Raw genomic sequence first — 23,605 nt, 5'->3', positions numbered from 1 at the left:
TTTTATAGCCAGACTTCAAAGTCATATCCCAAGTTCCACATAAAACATATGATTATATAGATGAATTAGTGGGAAATTAATGAACCTTATTCTTCAAACCAGTTTCTCAAACCTTTGATCCAGAAGATGTTTATGTTCAAAGCCTTCTTCAACAGCACACGTATTTGGGGAGATATTAAGTATTTCCTTGTTCCCTTGTAGCTAAAAAGTCTAGGTGAAAAGCTGTTCTTTTCACTTTTTTATTATCTTGGAGGTTAAGTTTGATGATCAGGTTTACAACATTTATCAAAGCACACCATCCCCAAAAGACTACGTATTTAGTCCTTTGCCGTGGTGAAGGTTCTAGTAATTGTATTTTTCCTTCTCTGAGTTTCAGGAATTTAAAAAAATTATTGGGATTTTCACCCCTCGTTATATTTCTGTCAGTGGGCGTTTGTGAAACTTTTAGTCCCTCATTTTGATGTGTGTGTTTTAGCAGCTGAGGATATTTAAGCGTTAGGTGTCTTGTTAGCCCTGTTTCTTAGAAGATGGCTCTGTTTTCAAATTTACCTCCCCCACTTAGGTCAGTTTTCAAGAGCCCACTTTCTTCTTTAAACCCTCAGAAAAAAGTTCTGACCAAATTGACACGTGAAAGATTTAGGCTTATCCCATTAGGTGAATATTGTATTAGAGGCTATAAACTTGGAAACTTTTGCTAGACTAGCTAGTACTACACTAAATAAATTTCATTTTTAGGCTCATGTGTAGGTATTCTTAAACTGGATAGTTTAAATTAATTAAATATGTTTAATTTTATGTATTTATAATTTTACTTATAATGTTTTCTGTTTGCCAGTGGACTCTCAAAAAATTGATCGTGATGGTGTAATTCCTCAAGAAACTTTAGATAGATTAAAGCAGCTGGGGCTCTTTGGCATGCTGATTCCAGAAGAATATGGTAGGTAACCATAACTGTACAACTATATTTCTTATGAAAAAAACATGTTTTTGGATTTTCTCTGCAGCTTGAAAGTTAACATTTTATTATCAATAGCTATAGATTTGTTTCCTGGAACATAAGGAAACCTGGAATCTTCTGCTTGTTTCCAGAGAACATTAATAAACTCTGGGCTATAGAAAATTATTTTGTAACACTGTGTGACAGCTCCATCATTTTGAAAGTCATTTCATCATGCTTTGTGATTACTTGTAAGAACAGAAGCATTCTGTATGTAATCCTCTGGGGTTAGGAGGATTTGCAAATAAAGACTGCATCACTCCTTACTAGCAGGATTTTCAGCTTCGTTTTGTAGATTAGAAAGTATCAGAATGATGACATGGTCAGGATTACATCATAATTTGTACATCGTACATTGGCAGCACTAGGAAAGAATTACTCTCTCTTAGCTTTTCCCATCCAGATTCCCTTCCCCTTCTTTTCCTGTTGGTCATTTATAGCAATTTTCAAAGTGAATTTTGAAATCTCCAAATTCATCTGTAAGGCGTATAGAGGAAAAATCACATGCATTCATATGTCATTAATTATCACTGGGCTGAAATTGAGCTTGGTACCGTCTAGAAATAGATTTTGTTGAATAACTTAATAATGTAAAAGAATGTGTTAAATTAATAGCATAAATGAGATTGTAGGGAGGCTCTAACTTTAGAAGAAACTTGAATAGCTTTTGATATATCCATTGTTGTATGGAGTTTCCTCATTAAAAACTTTTGCCTACTTATCAAAACACGGTAGAGCTTCTGCTTAGAAACACAAAGTTGAAGAGTATGTAACCAGTGCACACTGTTATTTATAGCAGCCTGTCTTGGGTGTGGATGAGCACTACTGTTCAGATCTCCACTCCCCCAGTCTCTGTCTATTGGCTTCTCCCCTGCTGCCTGTAGGCACTCAAGTTTCCTCCATTTTCAAAAACTTCTCATTGGACTTGGCCCATACCCACTAGCTGTCATCCTAGTTCTTCTGCCCTTCTGTGTTCAATTTCTTGAAAAAGTAGCCTGTGCTTGGTGCTTTCATGTCTTTTTTTTTGGGGGGAGGGGAGTAGTTGGGGTTAAGTGACTTGCCTCGGGTCACATAACTAGCATCAAGTATCTGAGGCCAAATTTGAACTCAGGTCCTCCTTACTCCACTGCTGGTACTCTATCCACTGTGCCACCCAGCTGTGCCCCTTCATGTCTTCTTTCACTCTCTTTTATTTTTTGTTTTTTTGCTTTTTGGTGAGGCAGTCAGGGTTAAGTGACTTGCCCAGGGTCACACAGCTAGTATCAAGTGTCTGAGGCCGGATTTGAACTCAGGCCCTCCTGCTTCCAAGGCCAGAGCTCTATCCACTGTACCATCTAGCTGCCACTTTCACTGTCTTTTAAACCTGGTTTTACTTCTGAGCTTATCAAAGTGCTCTCTCCAGAGTTGCCAGTGAGCTCGCTCTCTCTCTGTCTCTCTCTCTCTCTCCAATCAGGGTTAACTGACTTGCCCAGGGTCATACAGTTAGTAAGTATCAAGTGTCTAGTGACCTCTTAATTTCCATATCTAATACCCTTTCTCATTCCTTCTCCTTATTCACCCTTTCTGCATCATTAGATTCTCTTGCCTCTGGGCTTTTGTGACTCTGCTTTACTTGGTTTCCCTCCTAACTGTCTGACCCACTCTTCTGCCTTCTTGGTTGGATCTTCATCCTTATCACACCTCCTAATTATCCTCCAAGAGTCTTTCCATGGTCCTCTTTTCTTTTCTCACTATACTGTTTCTCCCACAGATGTAATTCTCTATCCAGATGATTCCCTGACCTCTATACCTAGCCCTGGTCTCTCGCCAGAGCCCCACTTGCACATTTCCAGTTGTATTGGACATTTTGAATGGAATGTGTGTAGGCATTTCAAACTCAAAGTGTCCAAAGTAGAGTTCATTTTCTTCTCTCTCCTCCCTCCATCCATCCCCTCTCTTCTGAACTTCCCTGTTGCTTTTGAGGGTGCCCCCAACCTCTTAGTCACATAGGTCTGCAACCTTGGCATCATCCTTGACTTCTGACTCTCAGTTTCCTATATCCTGCTATTTGCCAAATACTATTATTTGTACCTTCATTACTTCTCTTAGACACCTTGTTTCTAAAGCCACATAGCTGCCACCCTATTTCAGGCTCTCATCACTTCTCTCCTGAAGTATTATGATGGCTTCTCATTGGTTTCCCTTCTCAAATCTCTCTGCACTCCAGTTTATCCTCCACACAGCTGACGAAGTGACTTCTAAAGCACAAATCTAACTACATCCTCTCTCTACTCAGGAAGCTCCAGTGGCTCCTGTTACTTCCAAAATCAAATGGAATTGGCTTTTGTTCAGCGTTTAAAGCTCTTTCCAACCTGTCTCCTTCCTACTCTTCTAGTCTGCTTAGGCTTGATTTCCCTCCACAATTCAGTGATACTGGCCTGCTTGTCATTCCCACGTGGCGTTTCTTCTCCCACCTTCATGCTCTTGTACACTTGTTCACCACACCTGGAAGACTTTCCCTCCTCATCTCCACCTCTTGACTTCCCTGGCTTCCTTTAAGAGTCAGCTCAAGAGCTGCCTTCTGCAGAAGGCCTTTTGTGGCCCCCTAGCTACTTGAGCTGTGAGGTTAGTTACACCTTCCTTCTAATCTGGCTGTGTGTTTCAACCTATCTCTTCCATTAGAATGTAAGCTTCCTGAGGACAGGGGCTGTTTCCGTGCTTTTGCCTTCCTTTTTATCCTCAGAACTTAGCACAGTGCTTGGCACATAGTAAGCAGTTAATGAATGGTTGCTGATTGACTGTTCCTGCCCTTGGTCCATTTTTCTCCAGTGAAGACGAGTCTTTTTACAAGGCCTCTATTTCTTCATCCAAACTAGTATTAAGGTTTGGAGTAGCAGGTACATTGTAATAAAAACATTTTCCTATTTTGTTTTGCATGGGGTTTTATTTAGATAGATGCGTATTTTTACAGTTCTAATTATTATTCATAATATAGTTGTAATAGTAACAACTTTCATGTAGTAACAACTTTTATCTTATAGTTGTAAAGTGTTTTCACAGGTATCACTTGGTCCTCACAGTCTCATGAGATAGTTAAAGCACTATGATTTCCATATTACAAAATAGGAAACTGAGGCTTACAGAGATTATCTTGTCTAAGGTTACACAGATTGTGTGTGAAATCAAGAAAAAGCCCACATCTGATGTTTCCTCTTGATGTTTCCTCTGCATCATTATACAGTTACTTGCTTTGGCACTAATAAAAATATATTCATCTTTAACAGGTGGCCTTGGGTTATCACATATAATGTATGCACGTTTAGGAGAAATCTGTTCTCAGGATGGAGCAATTGCAGTCACTTTGGCTGCACATCAAGCAATAGGACTAAAGGTATTACTCAACTGTCATTTTTCTTTCCAAAGTGCTGCCAAGCATCCTCTTGGCCATCCCGAGCACGCCCCCCCCCAACTTGTCATATGGGAGGCAGTAACATGTTCCCTTTTTTCTGAAGAAACCATGTAGTTCTGATGTGACCAATACAATCTCCATAGATTTTAATGCTATGATTCCTTCGGCTGTAACTCGGGCTCTCTCACAACAAATACCAAGACCGAACTTTTTTGGGGAGTAGGGAAATTATTCTTGCAAAAGCTTCTTGTAGGCATGACTTGTTTAACAGAAACACACTCCCTGTTGTATCACTTTTTGATAAGAAGCAAATAGGTAGGATCCAGTTGGATCAGGGAGAGGTGTGAGCTGGACTCCATGAACATGAAGTGAAAGAGATGGTAGACTAGGAGACACTGGATTTTCGTGCTCGCTTGCCAAGAATGTGCACCTGCACCTTATAGAAGAAGACACCATAATAAACATTTTTTAAAAAATGAATAGGTGAAGGGACATTTCTTTCTAAATAAGTGCATGCAGGAGCTCAGGGGATATTTTAATTCTCTTAGTCTGGGATTGAGTGTTCATGCCTGGCACCAGGCAGGTCCATAAACCAAATTCTTTTTTGGACTAAGATAATTATGCTTAACTTCTTGTGAAGTAGGAAATATGTAACATACCTGTCCTGATCGAATCGGAAACAGTCAATTCTCTGACTTTAGGTCAAGGCTGTGTATGGTAACATCTGTTCTGTACCATATCTACCTGTCGTTGACTTTATTCTAACCAGGTGTGTGATGTATGAAGAAGCCACTACCTTATGTTTTTTAATTTTTCTTTAGTTTATTTCATATTATTTCTTCGACACAAGGCACTGTGAATATTCTGTAAGGTTAATTTCTCTGACTAGTAATTAGGTGATAAATCTGTCTTAAATATTTCGCACTTAAATTCGATTCTGTGTCCTTAGGTAGTTTTTTAAAAGTCTTTTTAAAAAATACCCAGTATCCATCATTTTTCAAAGTTTTAAAAAATTTTAGTGACCTTTTTTTTCTTTTTACATAATCTTCCTTTCCAAACAAGAGTGTCTCACATATTCTGTTTGTTGAGAGGGAGATGACCCCATCCATGAAGTTTGTGAGGCCACCCCCCACCCCTCAGGGCCTCTAGGGTCTGTCTGACTCTTCCCCATCATGAGGAAGCTGAAAGACCCTCCAGACATGCCAGTGGCCCTCCTCTGGGTCAGGCCCCAGTGGAATCTAGTCTTCTGGGTTGGATCTAAGTCTAGAAACCAAAGCTTAGTTTTCCTGTTTGCACAGAGGGTGAAGGGCTCTCAGACTGGCACCGTACTCATATCTTCACAGCAAAGCTGTGTCATTGTCACATTGTCACAAGGAGGAGAATAGGGTGTAAAGAGGGGGTATCAGGTTTTGCTACATAAACATAGACATAAACATGTGAGCCAACAGGGTTCCCATTTGGGCTTGTTGTGTCTGATTCAAAGCTGATAAATAAAAAAACCCTGACCCTGTAGACTGAAAAGTTTGGCAATATTTGTATTTTTATTCAGATAGAGCCACAAGAGAGCAAGGGCCAAAGTAACCTTAGCTCACACCAGCTCTTCTCAGTAAATCATTCAGCCCCAGACTCCCCCTTGAGCTACACTCTGTGTTTGCAGTCTTCATGGTGTCAGAAGAGATTTTATTTATCAGAAACTGACCTGAAACAGATGCTTTCAAGGTGTCTTACATATATATCTTCATTATTTCATTTACTGTTTAACTTTTTGAAATATTTAACATTTATAAACTTTGAGTACAAGCCTACTTTCTTTGATGCTTATTTTTTTTTCTCTTTTGAAATGAAATAACTGTTTGCTAAAGAAGGTCTTTCATGAACACAATTTAACTTTTTTTTTTTGGTTTGGTATTAACTGAATGTATCATTGTGTATGTGTGTTTTAGGGCATCCTTTTGGCTGGCACTGAGGAACAGAAAGCAAAATATTTGCCAAAATTGGCAACTGGGGAATATATTGCAGCTTTCTGTCTCACAGAGGCAACAAGGTAGGTGACTTGTTATGTTCTTTCATAAGTTTAGAAGTGTAAAATTAAAAAAGCAGTTGGCAGCCAGCATTTCCAAGATTCTTGGACCCCATGTATTTTTTTCCACTTAATAGTATTTTATTTTTTTTAATTACATCTAAAGATAGTTTTCAACAATCACATTTTTTTTTTAGTGAGGTAATCAGGGTTTAAGTGACTTGCCCAGGGTCACACAGCTATTAAGTATCATGTGTCTGAGGGCAGATTTGAACTCAGCTCCTCCTGACACCAGGGCTGGTGCTCTATCCACTGCACCACCTAGCTGCCCTGTCAACAATCACTTTTATAAGATTTGTGAGTTCCAAATTTTTTTCTCCCTCCCTTCCCTTCCCCCACCCCAAGACAGCAAGCAATCTGATACAGGCTATACATGTACAATCATGTTAAACATATTTTCCACATCAGTTGTGAAAGAAGAATCAGAACAAAAAGAAGAAACCATGAGAAAGAAAAAACAAGAAAAAGTGAAAATAGTATGCTTTGATCTGCATTCAGACTCCATAGTTCTTTCTCTGGATATAATTAGCATTTTCCATCATGAGTCTTTGGAGTTGTCTTGGATCATTGTATTACTGAGAAGAGCTAAATCTATCATAGTTGATCCTTGCACAATGTTGCTGGACTCCATGTATTAAAGAAAAAAGGCCAGAGATTGGTTATATCACATCAAGTAAAATGTATTGCTAACATCTGTTACCTTAACCATCGGATCAGAGATTTAGTCCTAGGAGAGACAATGAGTTCCTCATTTTGCAGATGAAGTCACTTAGTCCCAGAGAAGTTAAGTGACTTAACTAAGGTCACACAGCTAATAAATGTCTAAAGCGTGATTGGAACCCTTGTCTTCTATATTCCAGAACTAGCACTCTGTCTACTACATCACACTGCAGAGGTGCCCAAGGTGGAATGTCTCATCCCAGGGGCAGCTGAGCATAGTGGGATAGTTCCACCACCAGGGTTCCCAGACTTCCATGTTTGTGTCATTTATAGGTGCAGTTAGCTTTCGGATAACCAGATTTCCAGATGAACCCTTTGGTTAAGATGCTTCATTGTCTGGGTTCCAAGGCTACTCAGGAGGTGTGGCTGCAGTATTTTCATTCATTCATCAAATGTCTTCAGAGCTTACTGTGTGCAAAGCATTATGTTAGAACCAAGGAACAATAAAAAGTGTCTTCATAGGACTTAGAGTTTAGTAGGGGCTGTGCTGCATACACAGCCTTAATACATATAATTGGCATGAAGAAGATGTGCGTTGTTTTGTGAAATCTGAGTTGGAGAACGATCCTTGCTGCCTGAGAGGCATTGGGAGGACTTTATGCATGGGGTGGCGTTTGAGGTGGCTCTCGAAGCATGGGTAGCGTCAGTGGGTGTAGGGGGTACGAGGCCCAACAATCTTCCTTCATACACCTGGGAAAATAAATGCCCCCAGACCAGGGCATGAGTCCTGACAAGCGTGTAGACACCAGCATCGGTTTTAAATTTTTGACCTGTGACACTATGGACTATTGTACTCATGAATAAACTGTTCATGTTCTCTGTGTGCAAAGTCTTCCAATCCTTACAAACCACTGGGCTTCTAGGGAAGACCTTTCTTCCAACTCTCTTGTATCTTGTCCCCTTTTTCCTTCCTAATATTGTATCTCTTTAGGAACTCTGACCTTGACTGCCTATGAATGTACTTTCTTTTGCTTTATTTTTTTTTGCTCTTTTTTGAGCAATTGGGGTTAAGTGATTTGCCCAGGGTCACACAGCTAGTAAGTGTCAAGTGTCTGAGGCCAGATTTGGACTCCAGGGCCACAGCTCAATCCACTGTGCCACCTAGCTGCCCCCAAATGTACTTTCAGTAATGAATTTTGTTGATGAATCCTGGTTTCACATTCAGGTTATTTTATAAAGTGTCAGCCCTTCTAGTTTCTTAATGCTATCGTCCAGCGGCATAGGCAGTGTATGAATTATAACTTAATTTCTTACTTTTACATACAAAGAAAGTTCTTACAGGTCACATATTATTCTCATTAGAAACATACCTTTTTTTCCCCCCACTCTTTCATCTAGATTACAAAGTTGGAAGAGTCCTTAGGAATCATCTGGTCCAAAGGTATCATTTTAAAATGAAAAAGCTGAGGTGTAGAAAGATTGCCACATGGCTATGTAGTAGCTCAGTTCTTGGCTTCCACTCAGGTGCACCTTCTTCTCTGCCACGCTTTCCTTTTTTAAACCAGGATTACGTCTCCAAACTTCCCTATCCGTTCCCCTCTGTACGCTGTTGCAAGTGGCAACCAGAAAACTCTGACACACTAGCAAAGCATAAAACCACCACTCTAAGGAGATATATGTGCATGTGACAAATGTGAATGTGTGAATAACCCTGAAAGATCACTTGTGACTTAGTGGCACGTAGGCTTTCAGATGGCTGATGTCTCTCAACCATTGATGTCTCTGTAGTGGGAGTGATGCTGCATCCATTCAAACGAGAGCAACTCTGAGCGAAGATAAAAAGTACTACATCTTAAATGGCTCCAAGGTACTTGTCCCCAGCATCATGAGACACTTATCACCCTCATTTGGAATAATGCCTTTTCTCTAAACTGAGTATGATTTCCAAAGGAAGGTTAGGCCAGAGTCAGAGGATTTGGGGAGAGCTTGAGTTATTGCCTTCTCATGATACAGATGGAGAAACAAAGCCAAGGAAGGGAGGGGCTCATGCAAGGATGCGGCCTCTTGGGTCCAAGTAAGAAGGGGTGATGTTAGAACTTGGGCTTTAGAACCAATTGGACCGTTTCCATGTGAAGTTCATTTTTATCTGAGATAAGCTAGAGCAATTCAACCTGAGGGAGGAAGCAGGCATTTACTAAGGTCCCAAGGCCGGAATACACAGTTATAAACTGGACTGTTCAGGACAAGGTAGATTTCTGCTAAGGAAGAAGGTGGGACTAGAAGTCCTGTGGAGTCCCTTACCTCTCTGAAAGGTAATAATTCTGGAGGTAGGCACAGCCCCCATTCTCACGGAACTGACATAATAAGAACATGTATAAAAAGCTCTAAGGTTTGCAAAGTACTTTACAAATAGTATTTCATTTCATATCTTCACAGTAACTCTGGGAGATAGATGGTGTTATTATCCCCATTTTATAGTTTTGAGGAAACTGAGGCAGAAAAAGGTGACATGACTTACCTAGGGTCACACAGCTTGGAAGTGTCTAAAGTCTTCTTGACTCTGAGGTGAGTGCTCTATCCACTACACCGTCCAGCTCTCCTTAGTGGCTAATGATTAGCCTACTCCCATTTTTCTGTAGTGACACGGTGAGTTGAAGACAGATCAACGTTGAGTTGATCTCTCTAGCTCTTCCAAAATGGCAAAGCCCATGAAATTAGCAGTATGAGACTTGGGCTTCCATGAGAAAGTTTGGGAGCTAATGCCTGTAGGGATTGTAAGGATTTGCCATGTGCCAGAAGACTTTGGGGGAGAAAATAAAGTGTGTGATAATAGCTGATTTTTTTTTCTTAAATTTTCCACTGTTTTAAAATATTTTACCTGAATTATTGCATTTGCTTCCACATAACAACCTTTTGAGGTAGGAAAGCTGAGCAGGTGGCGTTATCTCCATTTTACAGAGAAAACCAAGGTTCTGAGGAAGGGAAATGACTTGCCCAAGGTCACACATTTGAATTGAGCACTTGAACCCAGTCCTTCTGACTTTGGCGAGTTGGAGCTTTCTCCTGCACTAAAACTGGCTCCAGCCTTATGAAGAAGGCTTGTCAATCATGATTACTTAGATTTTCCCAAGTTTCTTTTTTCTCTTTCCTTCCAGATCTGGATCACAAATGGTAGTTTGGCCAGCATATTCACGGTGTTTGCCAAGACAGAGATCATTGACTCAAACGGCTTTAAAAAGGACAGAATCACAGCGTTTATTGTGGAAAGAAATTTTGGCGGTGTCACGAATGGTAAACCTGAGAACAAACTGGGCATCCGGGGCTCTGACAGTAAGTAGTTTGGGTTTGTTCTTCCCCTTCGCTGTTGTAGGCCTCGGATGATATCCGGTTGCGTGTCAGTTACCGAGCCCGTCGGCAGCACATCCCAACGCCGAGTCTGCCTGAAATGTCTCTAGTGGGGAGGCGACAGTGCCCATCCCAGAGGGCCGTCTTGCTCTCTCTCCCCTCAGTACACTCCCTTGTGGGGTCCTTTCCATGCCTTCCCACCTTTCCGTGGTGTGGATCTTTTCTTTCCCAGACCTCCAGTTAGGACTCAGTGAAGGCCCTTTTGTTCTTTAGGTAGAGTCCTAACACTGAGAGGAGCCTTAGAGATTATCCATTCCATGCCTTCTCTTTTCAGAGGAGGAACTGAAGGCCCCTCAGGTGATTTGAGTTTACCTAGCTACAAAGGGACAGACCTGGGGCAGATCGGTCTCCTGACTCTTGGCTCTGTGGGAAGCTGCCTCTGACTTCATGTTTTATCTCTTCATGATAATGACCTTATTACCATCTTCCTTCTCTTTTTAATTATCCTGCCGAACGTAAATAAGCTCATTGTTACACCTTTGGAAGGGATATCAGTGGCCATTTAGTGTCCCCAAAAGTCCCTCTTGTAGTATACTTGACAAGTGACTTTCTAGCCTTGCTTAGAGACTTCCAATGAAAGGAAACCTTCTGCCTTCCCAGGCAGTCCATGCACTTTTGGACAGCTCTAATTGGTGGGAGGTATTTCCTGTAACAAGCTTAAGTTTGCCTCTTTGTAGCGGTCACCCGTGGCTCCCTGTTGTACCACTTGGGGCCACAGATCCTGTATGTCTAATCCCCTCCTCTGATCAATGGTGTGCACTTTAAAAACCGGGGGCTTAGCCATTTGTGATGACACATGCCCGTAATCCCTGCCCGGGGAGGCCAAGTCTGCTGAGTCATTGAGCTCAAGAGTTCTGAGATACAGTGGGCTAAGTTGATGAGGTGTTCACACAGAGTCAGCACCAATATGGTGAGCCTCACCCTGGGGCAAGGAGGGGAAGAGGGACAGTAGCCAGGATACCTGAGGAGGGGAGAACCAGCCCAGTGCAGAGACAGAGCAGGTCGAGGCCCCCCCAGTCAGTAGGATTGGGCCCCTAGAGGGCCCCTTCAGGCAGGAGAGACGAGGAGACCTGTCCTCAAAACAACAGCAACAGCAGAAGCTTAGGGGCTAGCATGTGCTGTGGCCAAGAATGAAGGGAGATGAGTCAGCCCACGCTGCGGTCTCTGACGTTGTCCTCGTCGTTACCCGGTGAGCTGAACTAAAAATTTTCCACACCTGCACATCAGGATTACACTTGGAGAGCCAGACTGTTCTGTTTGCTGTCCTGTTTTCTGTTCAGATAGTTTGCCTTTTATCGCATGATGAAATGAAATCCTGTCTCTCTTTGGCCATGGTGCATTACTTAGTAGGGGCTAAAATACCTTTTAGTGTGTTAAAGGCTTCCTGAGTGTTTTTGAGATTATTTTTCTTTTACTTGTAGTAGTTCTGCAGAACTGCAGCTCACTTGTTAGATACTGGCATGGGGATAAAACCTTTTGAATTTTTTTTTTTTAATTTTTAGCTTGTGAAGTTCATTTTGAAAATACAAAAGTGCCTGTTGAAAATGTCATTGGAGAAGTTGGAGACGGATTTAAGGTGAGCTTCTTTTGATAGTAGGTTCATTATGCTCTCATTCCTTAAGTAACCATTTATGGAGCACCATGGTAGTAGTATGCTATGGCAGGAACTTGGGGAGATCCACAGAGACTTAGGACTCTGCCTAGTGCCATCCTCTGTAGAGCTTATATTCTGTGAAACGGTAGAGGGCTGGGAGTCTCTCGTCACACTCTTCCGCTGGTAGCTCGATCCCCACCAGCTTTCCTCTCTTTCTCCCACCCATATCCTGACTGTTCTTCCTGAGCGTGTCGCTTGGCTCACTCAGGAATGAAAAAGGAAGATCAAAGGTGTGAAACTTGATTTTTATATCTCCTAGAGGCAAAAGAAAGCAGAGCTAGAATTTAAACAGCTTTAGGAACGTTGTTTTTGTTTTGGCTGATGGATTAAAAAAAATCTCAGCAACACAGAATTCTTGTTATAGCTGAGGCTTAATTTACATTGGAACAAGGGGAGCAGAGAAGTTAGAAAATGAAATTGAAGGTGAGGAATAAGGAACGACAGAGCCGCCTCTTCCGTTGGGAGGAATGTTTGAATGGAGATTAACCTGGCTGATATCACAGACTGGACGTGGGGATAGAAGTTCAGCTAGAGAATGAAGAGATTGGCAGGAGATGTAAAGGAACAGAATGTCCAAGAATGTCATGACACTGAAGGGCATGGGAGGAAGTATCAGACGGGACATCGGATGGTGCTCATAGGACTCTTTTCTCAGCTTCTGATTAAGACCATGGCAGGTGAATGAAGCCAGAGAGCACGTGATTTTTAATTTTTTTAAATAATATTTTATTCTTTTCCAATTACATATAAAGACAGCTTTGACATTCATTTAAAAAGAAAATTGAGTTCCAGATTTTCTCTTTCCCCCTCTGAGACAGTAAGGAATTTGATGTAGGTTATACAGCACATGATAATTTTAAAGATTATGGAAAGAAATGACCAAAGTGTCAGAAAAGGAAGTCAAGCAGTAAGAATTTGTGAAGATTAGCAGAGAAAAGGGTTAAACATAAAATTGTAAACATTTGAACACAAGAATCAATTTTAGAAGAGTTGGGGGTAAAGTTTATGAACCAGGAAAGAGTCTCTTGCACTATCTTTTTTGAAAAGCTGCATTTCTGAGTTTGATTTAGGACTGTGTGGCTAACAGAGCATAATGGCTTTTCGCCAAGTCTTTGAGTACTGTATGTACAAATGAAACCAATAGATTCGAGCTTATGGTAGTAGGTGGAAAACTTCCAGTAAGGTACCATCTCCTTTGCTTGCCAACAAAACAAAATCCTCAAGTGTTCTCCATCTGGAACCTGTTAGATTGCACAGGGAATAGGGGGCCAGACTTGGAGTCAGGAAGATCAGAGTTCAAGTCCAGCTTCAGGCACGTAGGAGCTGTCTGATCCTGGGCAAGTCATTCAATCTCTCTTGGCCTCAGTTTCTTCATCTGTGAAGCAGGGATAATAGCACCTGCCTCCCACAGTGGTTGTGTGATGATCAAATAAGATACCATCTAAAATGCTTTGCAAACCTTAATAAGCTATGTAAGTACTAGCTATTAAAATATTCTTGTTATTGTCACCAACCACAGGCACAAAAGACAACTGCTTAATGAGGATGGAGAAGATATTGGGGCCTGTTAACTACACAGCCAATTTAGCTCACGCTCCTTTAGTCATAAAGCCAGATGCCTGTGCCATCACATCATACACAGAAATGTAATTTTGTTTTGGCTTTTTCATTTTGGATACATGTTGGTAATGGAAATTGGGGGGCAGGTCAACATATCTTTGCTATCTCAGTTCCCTCCACGTGTATGTATGTCTGTGCACGTTTACTCTGTGTAAGGCAAGGCACTAGGCAGTACTGGTGATAAAAAGATAAAAATGACCCAGCCTCTGCCCTCAAGGAGCTTATGGTCTGTCAGAGGTGGTGGTGGGGGTGTTTTATTGTTCTATTAGTTCTATTAGGTTTGTTTGGCAGGAACAGACTGTGAAAGTGGATGATGTGAAATAAGGCTGGAGCGCAGTTGTGGAGGGCCTTCCTCAGCTGCTGAAGAGTTTGATCCTGGGAGTGTTGGTGAGGCACTGAAGGCTTTGAGCAAGGGAGGGACATGGTCAGATTTGGGCTTTGGATTACTTTGGCTCCAAGCTAGGAAACTCGCTAAGGGATGCCATTATTACTGTGTTTCAGTAACCGTGATCCCAGTTGCACAGGTTCTTCTCCACCTACCCCACCTTTATGCCTCTACTGATCCATCTCCCAGCCCTTCTGTGCCTCTGTGGAGAAGTTGGAGTTACTGTGGCCTAAATCCATGTCATCCTTGGGGGCCAGCCTTCTGGTAGGAAAAGTCCTTCTGACCTGAGCGGGAGCAGCCTTCGGCAGATGGACAGAGGCTTTCAGAGGCCCAGTCATTCCCAAGCAGACTTTTTCTGGCTTGGGAGAACCTTTCAGAGACTTCACCTTTGCAGAGTCTTAGAATCAGGAAGGGCTTCAGAGGCTTCCTCAGCCACTCTGGATCCAAACAGGAATCATTCTCCTTTATAGTGTATGCAACTCAGGGTCATGAAAATTTTGTCTAAAGATCTTCAGTGAGAGGGAACCTGTTGGAGGCAACCTCTTCCACTTTTGTATCATTCTGACTGCTAAGTGTTGTTGTTGTTGTTTATAAGAAGCCTACATTTGTTTCTAGCAGCCTTCACCCGTTACTTCTGACTCCTCCCTCTAGTCCCAGGCAGAACAAGCTTATTTTCCTTCTCTCCATGAAGCCTTTTCAGCTCTGTTATGTTCCATTCCCTTTTCTTCCAATCTCAGATAAAATAGGATCCATTTCCTTCAGCTGATTCGCCTTTGACAAGACCTTGAGAGCTTGAGCTCCTGGTTGCCCTCCTAGCTAGTCCATCCAGTTTGTCAGTTTGGACCCCACACCTGCCAGCTCTGTGAGTCACTGTCACACCATGGTGAAGCCTCTAGAAAAAACTTTGTTTGGTAGAGGCATGTTTTTAGTTTAGAGTGAGAAAGAGCTGTCATATATTAAAGTTTAATTAAGTGGACTTTCAGATGCTTGAATTCTGCATCGAGTACTGATTGACTTAGTGACTGCTAACAAGTCACTTAACCTCCTGGCCTTAGACTTCTCTATGAAATAGGAATAAAAACACCTCCCATCTCTGCCAGTATGGAAGACATGGGATCACGTATGTAAAGCACTTTGGCCCTCCCAAATTCAAACATAAATGCTGTTACTTCCAGCTTTTGAGAAGAAGGGAAAAAGAAAACCAGAAGAAGCCATCAGTTTCTTAGTGAAACAGAGGAGGCCGTTTTGGCTTTTGGGGATTTAGTTTGCAGTGCTGCCATTAGAATGTTTTCCTTTTTGGAGATAGAACCAAAGAGGGAAGAAGGGAAAAAACCTTGTTAAGTCTCAATAGAAGTTTTGCCATTGAAATACTCTCTCATTCTTTTTGAGTCTCACTGTCATCAATGACTGCTTCTTCTGATGCTTTGTTTTATTATGACTTCTGAAAATGAATAGATCAAGACAAGCATCTGTCCTCTATCGTGTGTTAATTTACTCCATGATTATGTGTTTCCAAACAAAAGCTGAAGAACACTGAGGCAGCTAGGTGACGCAGTTTATAGATTGCTAGGCCTAGAGTCGAGAGGATCAGGATTCAAATTCTGTCCCAGACACGTAGTAGCTGTGTGACCCTGGGCCAGTCACTTAGCCTCTGTTTGCCTCAGTTTCCTCCTCTGCAAGACTGGGATAATAACAGCACTTACCACACAGGGTGGTTGTGACGATCACCTGACCTGCCTCAGTCTCCATGGCCTATTCTACCCCAGGAGAGGTTAGACTGGATCTTCTCTAAAACCTCTTCCAGTTCTAAAGCCTGTGATTTGTCTACACGTTGCTGTAAGAAGCCAAAACAGATGAGGAACAAGCAAGAGGGACAGGACATTCCTAAGCTGTGTTGCAAGAGGAATCAGTCTCTCAGCAGGCATCCCATTACCCACGCACCTGCTGGCACCTGTCTGGGAACTGGAGGGATCTGGGGATCTTTTAAAGCAAGGTGGATTATTGTGCATAATACTATGTTATGTATTATATGTACATCCACTTTTTCATGCCTCTAAAGATGGTATTCCTGATTAGAAGCTCGAGCTATTATTTCTGGAGCCTGGAGCTGCTGATTGTTTCATTAGCTCAGATTTATGGTCATCCCTCATCACTTTTAGCATAAGAAGAGTTGTGCCATTTATGAGTGCTGTTATGATCAAAATTGTACTTCAGGTTTCCCTTAAAATACACTTTTCATTAATTTTTGCTTCCTTAGGTAGCTAGGTGGCACAGTTTGATAGAGTACTGGGCCTGGAGTCAGGAAGACTCATCTTCCTGAGTTCAAATCTAGTCTCAGACACTTACTAGCTATGTGATCCTGGGCAAGTCACTTAACACTGTTGACCTTGGTTTCCTCATCTGTAAAATGAGTTGTAGAAGGAAATGGCAACCCGCTCAAGTGTCTTTGATGAGAAAACCCCAAATGGGGTCACAAAGAATCAGACGTGACTGAAAGCGACTGAACAACAAAAGGTTTTCCCACTTAAATTCATTATAAAAAAGATTCTTGAGAATTTTGTGGTTTTCTACAGCTCAGACATATTCAGTGCTGGAAAATTGTTTTGCCCCAAGCTTTGTTTCCATGCTGATCCCCTGATTGCTACAGACTCTTTGTGGAATTGATGATGAAGTCAGATGCATATCTGAAACTATGTAGTTTGTTTTCATATATGCCTCTTGGCTGGCACCACCTTGTCTGCCACCCTTTCCCAGTGAACCTAATGGTTTCTGTGAAAAAAGGTTCAACCTGTAGTCCAAAGACCTAGTTTTAAATTTAGGCTCTTCTTTCTGCCAGTGTGACCTTGGTAAATGATTTAACCTTTCTGTGCATGTTCCCTCATCTGTAAAAGAGATGATTGCTAAGGACCCTTCCAAATCTAAACTCCTGTGTCCCTATAGGCTTGAAAAAGATGTAATTACTTTATCCCCATCAAGTTTTACTGCAAGGTTAAGATCACTATCTTATTGTCTTTTACTTTACTTTTTGAAGACGAAAGTTACGTATGTTATGACTATTTTTTACTCAGCTCTATTAACCTCTTTGCTGAAACTGAGCTTTAGACCTTTTGGGATAATTGATCAATTTCCTAATGTCTTTCAAGGCCTTCTGTGATCTGGGCCCAGCCTTATTTTCTACTACTTACCTTCTCATATCCTATACTTGCTGTTCCTGAGTTTGTCTTCTATGCTCTCTTTACACAATTCCTCTATGTTATACTATATTTGCCACATCTCCTCCCCCTCTTCCAGCTTCTTGCCCCCCAGTCTCTTCTTGTCCAAATCCTTCACATCCTTAAAGGCCCAGCTCAAAAGATAACTCCTTCATGAGTTCTTCCTGGGACTTGCCGGCATGAAGCATCTGTTAGTTGAAACATAGGCCACTGTTTTCACTGACCCCAGCTTGTATGAAGACTGATTGCAACCTGCAATGACTGTCCTTGGGAGAAAAGCCAAGATTTAAGGTGAGATGCCTGGGACCAAGCAGAGCTTATGTGGACTAGAATTAGCTCCAGAAAAGAGTTACCAGCCCTTCTTGACAGATGGCACTAGTGACATTGTGAGAGAGGATTAGAAGTTGAAATTTTCTTTTCAGATTATAAAAATGTGGGTGATGATACCAGGAGAGAATATTTATAGCATTTGACTTGGATTTCCAAACAGCAGTCATTAATGGTGTTGAAGTTACAGAGAGGAAAGCAGGAAGGAAATACATTGTTAATAAAAAAGCATATGTTTAGTTGGAAAACAGAAGAAAAAATTCAGGACATTATTGGACAATATTTCAGGAGCCTAACTGGGATGAATAATGAGGTTTATTAGTGTGTACTTTTCTTCATAAAACCAAGACAAAAAATGCAATTACGGTTAGCTGTGTTTGACATTCAAATCAAGGTCTTAAGCATCAGTTTAAGTTAGAAGTGCTTCCAAATGCATTTAAAGCAAACTTTGGGGGATGCTAAAGATGTATGCAAAGTAATCTCTTTCTTAGTTGGATGTCTGTAGCTCAGCAATTTCCATCAATTTCAAGAGAAATGGCTAGGATACTGACAACACCTCCTTGGTCTTTGGAGAAACAAACATAACCATGATGTTAAAAATGAAGAAGTGCTACTGGAAAATCTGTATTCTTCAGTGTGCTAAGCATGGGAAAGAAAGCAGTGAAATCCATCTTCATCTAGGCTGTGGAAAATGGAAAGGAAAAAAAATGCCCCTTACAACAATGTTAATTACCAATAACTTTGTAGTCTACTGAGGTGAAAAAACTTCTTTTTTCCTGAAAAATGAGGTTCTTCTAAAAAAAATAATCCTGAGAAGAGCAATTGTACCAAGGCAAAGGCTACATGATGAATGACTTAATGACCAACTGGTTATTTGTCACATAGAGTAAAAGACTTGGGGCTCTTTTGAAAGGATAATGCCAGTGTTAAACACATTTAAAGGACTTTGGACCCTCAGCATTAAAAATAAGTTTGGATCTTCAAATTCAAAGCTGATGACTGTTCCTGGTGGAATGGCTTCACAGTGACCAGTCTTCAGAGTGGTCGCACCTTAGCCAGTCAAGAACAACTCAAAAGTCAGTTGGCTTTATTAGTGAAGAGTTATGATCTTCAAGGTAGAAAACATAAGAAGCTGTTAGTTTGTCTAAGAAAAATGTTACCCTTCAAATGTAATGGCTGGGTAGGGAAGATGTCCTTATCAAAACATTGGGAAATCATCCATGCCAATTCCTGCTGGCCACAACTGCACCTTCCAGGCTTCACTAGTGGACCAAAGTATATCAGAAATCCTCTTTGGGAGCTGAGATATGTCTGTTCCGTGGGCTCACAGCCAGCCAGGGGTCTCTGAACACAGAATTAGATTTTGACAGTTAAGCAAATGGGGGGCAAGAAGGGAAGGGACAAGTTGGATTTCAGGTACTCTAGTCCTCCAAGAGAACAGCCTCGTTCCTCACCCCCCATGTAGACAGGCGCACTATTGGTTCAGCATCTCAAGAGCCTAAGTTATGTTTGGGGGCCCTGGGTGGTTCCTGTTGCCTGTACCTGAGGCACAGCTTGAATTCCAAGAAAAAGCCATGTGGCAATAAAGCAGTTGGAGGTCTGGCAGATGCTCTTCTCTGATTGCCCCCTGGTCTTGGGGTGAGCTGCTGAGGCATGAATTTACTGAGTATACAAGCAGATTCCAGACCCCATGGGGCATAAGCCCCAGGAGCTACCCCCTGCTGCTATTTGCTGACATACTTTCCTGGTGACACATCCTTGAACGGTGGGCTGAAGGTGTGTCTGATGGGCCTGAGCAAATGGCCTGCCATCTGCACAAGTCACCAGAGATTTGTCAAGGTCTACCCCCTTCATCCCACCCCACCCCCAAAAACCAGGGAATCTAGGGTTTAGAAGTAGGTACCTTTACGCTGTTTGTCCAACTACGAGGACTTGAGGTGGAGATGGAGGTGTCTTGTTGTGTAGAGTTTCTAGAAACTTAAGTTACCCAGCCTTTAAGGAGAACAGCAGGATGTCCCTGGTCAGGCCCTGGCCAGGGAGGAGGGAGAGGATTTCTGATATACTTTGGTCCACTAGTGAAGCTTCCCCTTTCATGAGCAACTGCTGCATTCCAGGAAAGGCCCTGTGGCCTGACTCCCAGATCTGCTGCTCACGTTGCCCTTTCGCCTCTCACGCAAAGATATAAAAAAGAAAAGGAAAAACGATTAGGGAAAGGACAATGAAAATGACAAAGCAGTGGCAATAAAGAATAAAATGGTACACCAGTGTGCACCTGTCTGCATGGGGGGGATGAGGAAGGAGGCTGTTCTCTTGGAGGACTAGAGTGCCTGAAATCAACTTGTCCCTTCCCCTCTCGCCCCCCATTTGCTTAACTGTCAAAACCTAATTCTGTGTTCAGAGACCCTGGCTGGCTGTGAGCCCACAGCACAGGCATATCTCAGCTCCCAAAGAGGATTTCTGATATGCTTTGGTCCACCAGAAAAGCCTGGAAGGTGCAGTTGTGACCAGCAGGAATTGGCATGGACAATTAACCAATGTTTCGACAAGGACATCTTCCCTACCAGCCATTACATTTGAAGGGTGACACTTTGAGGTTCTTCTAACTACTCTTAGACAAACTAATTTTTTATTTTATTTTAATTGAAAGGAATGTAAACATTTTATAGACTTTTAATACAGTAAATTTGTGTAATTATTTTTCATTATATTTTTTCCTTTCAAAGGAAAGGTCACTTTTTAAGGATTCGTCCTTTGTTCAGAAGTAGCCTGGATCCGGACTGATTTGGCAATCTCTCCTTCCTTTAAATCATGTCTCTTCGTAGCACTTGGTATCATTGTTATTTGTATACATGTTTTTATCTTTTCTACTGGACTATGATCTCCTGGGCAGACTGTCTTATTCATCTTTGTATACCCTGTAGCACCTAGCACATAGTAGGTCCTTGGTAAATATTTGCGAAAATGAATGAGCAGGCTTGGGCTATGATACGTACACATTATTTCAGTGATAAATGAATGTTAAATTAACTACATATATCACCTTCTTCCTCAATAGAGAACTCTTATGAATTCTGCAAACTGTTGAGTATAATCCAATGGACATTTGCCGTGATCTTAATTCAACATCTGAAATTTGTGGGCCACCACAAGGTCCATCTTATCCTCATTGCAGACATAATTACTAGCACATCCTTCTCTGGAATTTGATGAGCTCTTAATGATGAATAAATAAAGTCTTTCCTTCCTCTTACAGATAGCAATGAATGTCCTCAATAGTGGACGATTCAGCATGGGAAGTTTAGTTGCTGGAATGATAAAGAAGTTGATTGGTAAGTCAAGCAAGCATCATGAAGTTAAGAACTTGTGAATATGTGTCCCACTGGTACACTAAGTGCTTGGTCCCAAAAGAAGGAAGACTCGGCCGTTTTAGCTGACTATTGAAAGAAATAACCTGAAAAAGGAATAATATTTCAGATTTGGTTTCCTTGTTTCTTTCTCTCTAGTGTGACTGAGCTTGAAAAACATACTTGTTCTTCCAAGTAGCAGATCTTTCAGTGTGGTCACTATCTAATTTCCTTGGGAAAATAGAGAGAATGTATGTAGAAGAGAGAAGTGTGCCCAGCACCCCACCCTGTTTAGATTTTGTTGTTATTCAGTTATTTCAGTCATGGCAGACTCTTTGTGACCCCGTTTGAGGTTTTCTTGACAACACTGGAGATTGACTGATTGCTGAAGGAGCCAAGCTCTCCTTGTGAAGGCAGCAATGTGCCTGGTGAGGTTTCCAGAATACCTGGGACTGCAGTTTGGCCCTGATGAGGCTAAACACAAAAGGCAGTGGTTTTTTTGTTTCTGTTTTTGTTTTATTTTGGCTAGGCAATGGAGTTAGGTGACTTGCCCAGGGTCACACAGCTAGTAAGTGTTTTGTGTCTGAGGCTGGATTTGAGCTTAGGTCCTCCTGAATCCAGGGCCGGTGCTCTATCCACTGCGCCATCTAGCTGCCCCTCTTTTCCTTTTCTTAAAATTTTTCAGAATCTATATGTTGGAGGCTTTTTTTCATCTTACTCTTTGGCCTTTACAAATGAGCGATTTTCCCCTTTCTGAGAAGATAGATGGATTTATCCCCATCACTCCTGCTAATACATTTGAAAGCTCATGAAGATGACTTTAGGAAATCATTTCAGGATAACATGGAAATAATCCTTCTTAATGACTGCTTTCTTTTCTTAAGGAAAGACAGCAGAATATGCCTGCACGAGGAAACAGTTCAACAGACCTCTAAGTGAATTCGGATTAATTCAGGTAATTAAGAAACTAAAAGCTGTCCTTGCTTATTTCAAAGGCATCTTCAGCTGGGAACAGTCTGTGCTTTAAAAGTAGAGAATTTTTCTCTATTGTAATGGTGACTGCTTGTCATGGTGATTTGGAAAATAGAAATAAAGATATTTATTTCATGTAAATATCTTTATTAAAACCTCTGATCTGTTTTAGGATGTGGCTGCTTGCCCTGCTTAACTGCCTTTATTACAGATGAGCAGTTCAAGAACCAGATGTAAATTGGTCTTTGTGTTTGTTCTCATTAACTTCAGGAAAAGTTTGCTCTGTTGGCCAGGAAAACATATGTGATGGAGAGTATGGCCTACCTCACTGCCGGGATGATGGACAGCCCAGGTTTTCCTGATTGCTCTGTGGAGGCAGCCATGGTGAAGGTGACTGGGAGAAGTGGGGTGGCTGTGGTTTTTTTTGTTTTTCCTTTTCCTTTTTCAAAATTTTTTAATTAATTTATTTTGATTTATCAACAATCACTTCCATATGCTTTTGAGTTAAAAATTTTTTCCCCCTTCCTCCCCAAGATGGCACACAATCTAATATAGGTTATACATATACATTCCTGTTAAACGTATTTTCATGTTAGTGATGTTGTAAGAATTAGAACCAGTAGGAGGAACCACTAGAAAGAAAAAGCAAAACTCAACAGAAGAAAAAAAAATAGCAAATAGTATGCTTCGATCTGCATTCAAGCTCCATAGTTCTTTCTTTGGCTGTGGATAGCATTTTCCATCATGAGACCTTTGGAGATGTCTCAGATCCTCGTATTTCTGGGAAGGGCTAAGTTTATCCATATTAGTCATTGCACAACGTGGCTGTTATTGTATACAACATTCTCCTGGTTCTGCTCGCTTCACTCAGCATCAATCCATACAAGTCTTTCCAGGTTTTTCTGAAATCAGCCTGTTCATCATTTCTTACAGCACAATAGTATTCCATTACATTCATATACCACAACTTGTTCAGCCGTTTCCCAATTGATGGGCATCCTCTCAATTTCCAATTCTTTGCCACCACAAAAAGAGGTACTATAAATATTTTTGTGCATGTGGGTCCTTTTCCAGTTTTTATGATCTCTTTGGGATACAGCCCTAGAAGTGCTATTGCTGGGTATGGGCATTTTTTAGCCCTTTGGGCATAGCTCCACACTGCTCTCCAAATAGTTGGAACATTTCACAATTCCACCAACAATGCATTAGAGTTCCAATTTTCCCACATCTTCTCCAACATTTATCATTTTCCTGTTTTATCATGTTGGTCAATCTGATAGGTGTGATGTGGTACCTCAGAGTTGTTTTGATTTGCATTTCTCTGATCTGTAGTGATTTACAGCATTTTTTCATATGACTATAGATGGCTTTAATTTCTTCATCTGAGAACTGCCTGTTCATATCCTTTGACCATTTATCAATTGGGGAGTGACTTGTATTCTTATAAATTTGACTTAGTTCTCTATATATTTTAGAAATAAGGACCTTATTGGAGATACTGGTTGTAAAAATTCTTTCTCAGTTTTCTACTTCCCTCCTAATCTTGGTTGCATTGGCTTTG

General features: G+C 41.3%; 1 protein-coding gene across 1 annotated transcript in view; it reads left to right on the top strand.

The window, feature by feature from the left end:
- The window catches only part of ACAD9 (acyl-CoA dehydrogenase family member 9), a 53,137-nt gene that overhangs the window by 10,168 nt on the left and 19,364 nt on the right, over window positions 1–23,605 (top strand). The window contains exons 3-11 of the mRNA XM_020981234.2: window positions 836–937; window positions 4,261–4,367; window positions 6,329–6,429; window positions 8,914–8,992; window positions 10,281–10,455; window positions 12,033–12,106; window positions 20,982–21,057; window positions 21,957–22,027; window positions 22,315–22,434. Coding sequence (XP_020836893.1) covers window positions 836–937; window positions 4,261–4,367; window positions 6,329–6,429; window positions 8,914–8,992; window positions 10,281–10,455; window positions 12,033–12,106; window positions 20,982–21,057; window positions 21,957–22,027; window positions 22,315–22,434 — 905 coding nt within the window. The remainder of the gene's footprint in view (window positions 1–835; window positions 938–4,260; window positions 4,368–6,328; window positions 6,430–8,913; window positions 8,993–10,280; window positions 10,456–12,032; window positions 12,107–20,981; window positions 21,058–21,956; window positions 22,028–22,314; window positions 22,435–23,605) is intronic.

This window comes from Phascolarctos cinereus, unplaced genomic scaffold, assembly GCF_003287225.1.
Source record: "Phascolarctos cinereus isolate Bilbo 61053 unplaced genomic scaffold, phaCin_HiC Scaffold_4;HRSCAF=312, whole genome shotgun sequence".
NCBI lineage: Eukaryota > Metazoa > Chordata > Mammalia > Diprotodontia > Phascolarctidae > Phascolarctos > Phascolarctos cinereus.
The sequence above is the reverse complement of the archived record's forward strand: the minus strand, read 5'-3'. Positions and strand labels throughout refer to the sequence as shown.